Genomic DNA, 5,958 nt, shown 5'->3' on the forward strand with positions numbered 1-5,958 from the left:
CCCCCAACCCAGACAAACAGAATACCTTCATCATCTATTTCTCAATACATAGCTCACCTATAATGAAGACTGTGCATTTCTTACATCTTAAAATAACTCTCTGAAATTATTGAGAGCTTTTAAGATGAGCAAAAAACCAAGCTTGTGTGCTTTGCTAGATAAAACGAGCTAGTGTGGCTGGGATTAAAATATAACTGTTGTTTCCTTAAATTGTTGGACTCTGTTTTTCAGGTGTGTCAGCCCAGTCCTTCCTTCACTGCTTTACACTGACTAGCTCTGCTTTTAATCTGCAAGTTGCGACTCCTGGGGTAAGTAAAAATAGGCAGTTGCTGTGATTTCAGTCTGAAACCAATTGATATCTCAATTGACGAGAGAGGATTATACTAAACTTTTTTTGAGAGGTGTTTTATTTGCTTTACAGATTAAGGGACTTTTTTTTAAACTCTGTTTTCTTAATATTGAACTGAATGCATGCTTCCTATAGTATGGTTCTAAATGTCCCTCCCACAAAGAATGGAGGGAGAACTATTAGAAGAACTGCTTCAGTGGGAAAAATGGAAAACTTCAGGTTTTTGAGAGCCAAAGTCTCTCAAAATGCCATATGGTTATCCTTCAAGAAACGTAGCGGATGTCTGTGCAGTGATCCTAACCACAGTCTTTGAACCATGTTTTCCCTAGGGGAAGTCCATTGATTTTGTGGATGTGAACGAGAGCAACATGCGCTGGATACAGGACTTTCGTATGAAATCCTATGCGAACCCTGCCAAGTTGGAGTCGATTGATGGTAATGGCTTTACTGTTGCCCAGTGCGTCATCTCCATTTATCAGGGAAACAGATGCTTCTTAGTGGTAGGTCTTTAGGGAAGAATGACACAGAAAAGGCATAAAACTTGTGTTTTAAGAGCAAGTCTTGGCAACTACAGTTGCTATTTTCTTATTTATCTTGGATTGGTAATTCTCTTATACACAGTATATATTCTCTCATATATGTACACACACACTATGTATTGTTATTTTTTTAAATAAGTATTTTGCTAAAGTAGAAGCTAGCAGACATAGCGGTTTTAAGCTTTGCCTGGGTAAGAATGTCTCATTAAAAATGTATGTTCTTTGTCCTGAAAAGGACCTTTTTCTTGACTCCACATAGATCTGTTAGTTTCTTTAGTTCATTCAGTTTATACAATTTTTGACTGATTGTGGTATCTTAATTTTGTCAAATCTGAAATGAGTTTGATCAGGCTTTTTTGTATGTTTCTTGTATTACAATTAGTTTATCCTTTCCTCCTTACTAGGTGCTCGATACCATGCGTTGCTCATTCCAAACTGTCCCGGGGCTATGACTGACCTTGCAAACAGTGGGTACCTGGCTAAGATATTGCAGCACTTCAGCACTGAGAACAGTAGGTGAACACCATTAGGTATTTTGTTAAAATAGTACTACTGTACTGTTCATTTATGACTGTTACCTTCCAATGACTTAAATGTTTACATAGTTGAAGAGCATTCAGAACTGGAAAGAGCTGCTTTAGAGAAATGTATCTTCTCTTAAAAAGTATGCGCTTTAGGTAAATGTATATAAAAAAAATTCAGTAGCTTTTCAATGCTTGTGTCAGAAGAGGGTTCTCTGCCTTACAGTGATACAGAAATGGCTCTTTCCAAGTCAGTAGGATTCAAGGTTCAGAGCTGAATGTGGAATGTACCAGGATCATGATTAAGGCTGTAGTTAATCAAGACTTGTGTGTGCTTCTCATTTACCATTGGAGTATGTGTTTTTGTCTTTGACTGGTGCTGTCTCTGGACTTGGAGTTAACAGCTAGTAACTCTTTGGCAAGACTGGGGCAATTCTTACTGTAGTGTGCGGGGGAAAAACCTGACAGCCTGAGAGTATAAACAGTGCAGTATGATTTTGTTGCAGGAAAGCAACATGCTGTAACATGAAGAATTTCCGTTAACACTCATCTGTGTTTTGACTATTTGAAGATGCTCACAACTGCTCAAATATGTTTTGATTTTTTTTCTCTAGAGCCTATCTGTGCGGTTGGACACGGAGTTGCAGCTTTGTGTTGTGCCACCAATGAGGACAAATCCTGGGTATTTCAGGGATACAGCCTGACAGGGGTAGGTTGAGCTTTCACCTGACTTTTGCTGTTTGGGGGCTTTTTTGCTGAGCGGGGACCTGTGATTTCAGGTGCTGGTGTTTCTGGTCTTATCCTAGAACTTCCTACAAATATAAATCATCAGTTTGGTACCCTTGGTTTATGTGCAAGACATGGAGAGTTGTCATTGGCAAGAGGGCCCAACACAGAGTGCATGAAGGGATTGTCTCACTTCGGCTGTTATGTGGAGAGTGTTTGCCTTCCCGTTGTTCTGTATACTTTAAACTGAGTCAGTAAAATGCTGGGAGTGACTGCTGCAGCTCTTTGGAGTCATAGCTGAGGGTTTTTAAGAATTACTGTTTTGGTTTCATGAATGCTGGAGGTAAGTTATATTTCTCAAGGTGCTCTCCTTTTAAAAGGTAGAGGAAGCTTTAGGAAAAAAGGCTGTTAGTACAAACCGGCTTGTAATTCAAAAAGTGGGCAGACGCTGTTGACTTTTTTAATGTATAGTCATATCTCTGACCTCACAGACCATTTCTATGGCAGTTGTACCCATGCGCCAAGATGATGCAAACCTCTATAGTACAACTTCTAGACCTGAAAATTTACATGCAAAGTTAAGAAATTAAGTTCATGGACTCACAAAAGCTATCAATGTCCTGATGTGCTTGTATTTGGCATTACAATCCATGATAAAATATTTTAAATAAGGCATGATGTGGCCTAGCTGTAGCTGCTATAGAAACTATAAAATTAAATTTTCCCCTGTGCATATAAAACCTGAACTAAGTACTCTTAACTTTTCTCCCTTCACTTAAGCTGCTTCCCATATTCATTCCAAAGCAGAGTACTGTTATTTGGACTCTGCAAGTGGCACAGCTTTTGTCTCCAAATGTTTGTGTCCAACAGCCAAGAAGGTCTTGCTTCCATGAAGTTAATTGCATGCACACTGTTCAGTGTCCAGTTGATGTGCAGAAATCGCTTGGTGTCATTCTTTCTTTGTCTCACTTAAGAATTTTGTTTGCTCCCTACAGAAGCGAAAATCCATAGAAGCTGCTTGTGGTCATTTGGTTTTGTGCTTCATTTCTCTTTCATTTCCTGTAGCTGGGAGAATCGTAGGGGGAACAGAAAAATAAATTGCAGGGGGAAATACGTGTTGGTTTTGCTTGGCTTTTTTAATAAAAAGCGAGACAGACTTATTTCCTTTTGATCTTTTTCAGCCCTCTGTGTATGAACTAGTAAGGCAGCCTAATTTTGCCAGTCTGTCCATTATTGTGGAAGATTTCGTGAAAGATTCTGGAGCTACGTTTAGTGGTATGTTACTCTCTTGTTGTCCAGGACTTCACGTTTCATGTCTGTGTCTTGGAAATGAATGTTTGTGTGCCAGTTTTACACAGCTGAACAGGACTCTGACAGGAGGCCTCATCTTGCATTCCCATTTTGTGGATATAAACAGATACCCTAGTGGATTAGAAATGAGTGTTTTAAGAATAAACGCCACGAAATACCGTGTGTGGAGAAGTAGGGCAGTACAGTACAGCGCACTGATCTCTGTGGGTGTCCACGCATACTCTTTTACCCCATGGTAAACATGAGGTCGCTTGTCCTGCTGTGAAGGAGGAACATGTACTGCAGGGGAGGGTGTGTGCAGGAGAGTTGCCATCTATCTGCAGATGCACAGCCCATACGTGCAGGGGAATGTCTGTACGTAGGTAGTGTGCTGCAGCTGCTTCCTTGCTGCACGGCAGGGAGCGTGTGCTGTGCCGTGAGAGGTTAAGTTCTGGATTTTGGGGTTGTCTTTTATTCAAGTAAATGCTTCATTATTTAAAGCTGGAGGCACTACACTGAATGTTTTTGGTTGCTCTGATTAGTTATCTCTTACCATCAAGTACTTTACTTGTAGCTAGATCTGTTTTTGTAGTATTTTCTTGTTTTGTTACTAGTAATTTCATCATTATTGGTCAAAATGTAGAAGTTTGACTTTCGAACTGCAAAATCTGAAGTTCTGCCCTGTGTGAGAAACTAAATCCACTAAAGCACAAAACTGTCACTTTTTTCCTAGATTATTTCTGGATGTGCAGGGAAAAGTGTCACTTTTCTTTACGTGCTGCTTTCTTGCAATACTAAAGAGCTACAGGGAGAATTAAATAATAAGCTATAAATGGCTCTATTCAGTTGCAGCTGTCATTCAGCCTGCTATTTTGTTAGGTAATTTTTTAGAATCTGTCCTTAAAGAGAACAATGAGATGCCTGTGGTATTTAAGTCATCCTTTATTTAACAGAATAGTGCCACCCATTGAACTGATACAATTTGCAGTTGCCAGATTAGAGATGGCACACATGGCACGGACAGGAAACAGAACCAGGCTCCTAATGCCATGCATCTATTTTTCACTAAGAAGAAATGCCACTGTCTTATCAAATTGCTGTATATTCTTCGCTTAATCCTCTTCCATCTGTGCCGCTGTCAGCCTGTTTGTGTGTTTAAATGGTACCTTTACGCTTTTCGAATGAGCTGCTGCCTCCACCTTCTGCATAATGGGTTCAGTACTGACGGTTTAAAAGCTGGTGTCTGTGGTACCTGTTATGTCACGTATGCTTGGTTGCGGTGGTACTGACAAATCAAGCAAGAAGAAAAGCATGTGGGGTTTGAAGGCACTTAGCTTGCATTTAGACAGTCAGTGGCTGGGAGAGGAGAAGAAAGTAAGAGTTGTTCATTACTGACAAAATAATGGTTCTATCTGGAATGAGGTGATTTAAAAATACTGGTTGGAGTACTGGACAATTGCTGGCAGATATTAACACGTCAGGCTATTATAACTGGCCCGTAAAAGAAGTATTTTCCTGCAGGCTCTTTGTATCATGGTGATTACAACTTTGATGTCTTACGTAAGAAGAGCTTATATTGTATTGCAGGGTAATTACAACTCTAAAATATATACTTTGAGGTTTTTATCATGAAAATCTCTTGATATATGCACTTACCTACCTGGTGTTAATTGAATCAAGGGACCAGTCCTGCTGTCCTTTCAGAGAAGGATTTTCTAGTGGAATTGTTTCAGGATTGGGGGCTCAAGATTGCCTCTGTCTGTGGGGGTTATAGATCAGCATGTCAGTCACCCAGCGAATCTGTCTGGTCAAAATAGAGTTAGTTCTATCAGAGCTGTGATATTGAAATGGAATTAGTGTCCACTAACGCAATGCTTGCTGCTTTTTCTCCTTTATTTAGCCAGCAGTCCTGATGCTGTACATGTTGTGCTGGACAGGCACCTGGTGACAGGACAGAATGAGAATTCCACTCTTCCTGCGGTCCAGAATCTTCTTATTCTTTGCAATGTCAGGTAAGGCAATATGGGAGGTAAGAATGAGGAACAGGCAGTGGTGAGCATCTTTTAGTTTCAGGATTATTGTCCCCCAAAAGAATTTTTTTGCCTAGGTTAACTGCTGAAGTGTGTGTCGCCTTTGATCTAGCTATTCAGTCGGCTATGTCTTTTGGTAAAAAGCATTTGTGATTTAAAAAAGAGGTAAAATGGGTTGGGAAATGCACCGCTGTCTATCAACTGGTAAAGTAAAATGCAGAATAGGCTTCACTAAGCATTTCTGTTAAGAGAAACATCTCTTGTGCGTTGTTCTTTGTGCTTTGGCAAGTTAGCATTTAGTCAGTTATGTTTTAGGATTCTGGGAATGAACAGATTTAATTTCTTTGGTAATGGCCTGGCCGTTTGACTGTCTGTCATCTTGTCAGATAGAAGAACACATATAAAAAACCACAAAAAATCCTTTGTTCAGGTGAATGTGTGTTAGAAGTCCTTTTCTGGCTGTGGACTAACAGGTTGTGTCATGTTTGGATGTGTTTCCTTCA

At 39.9% G+C, this 5,958-nt stretch overlaps 1 protein-coding gene across 1 annotated transcript; it reads left to right on the forward strand.

Annotated features, from left to right (window-relative positions):
- Nucleotides 1-212: 212 nt before the first annotated feature.
- Nucleotides 213-5,441, forward strand: PDDC1 (Parkinson disease 7 domain containing 1; the record flags this gene model as incomplete). Its single annotated transcript, XM_009333757.1, has 6 exons — nt 213-308; nt 679-784; nt 1,293-1,400; nt 2,024-2,118; nt 3,317-3,410; nt 5,326-5,441. Coding segments are annotated over 6 exons (615 nt in total), but the record flags the coding sequence as incomplete, so codon positions are not given.
- Nucleotides 5,442-5,958: the final 517 nt, after the last annotated feature.

This window comes from Pygoscelis adeliae, unplaced genomic scaffold (genome assembly GCF_000699105.1).
Source record: "Pygoscelis adeliae isolate BGI_AS28 unplaced genomic scaffold, ASM69910v1 Scaffold420, whole genome shotgun sequence".
In the NCBI taxonomy this organism is placed as follows: domain Eukaryota; kingdom Metazoa; phylum Chordata; class Aves; order Sphenisciformes; family Spheniscidae; genus Pygoscelis; species Pygoscelis adeliae.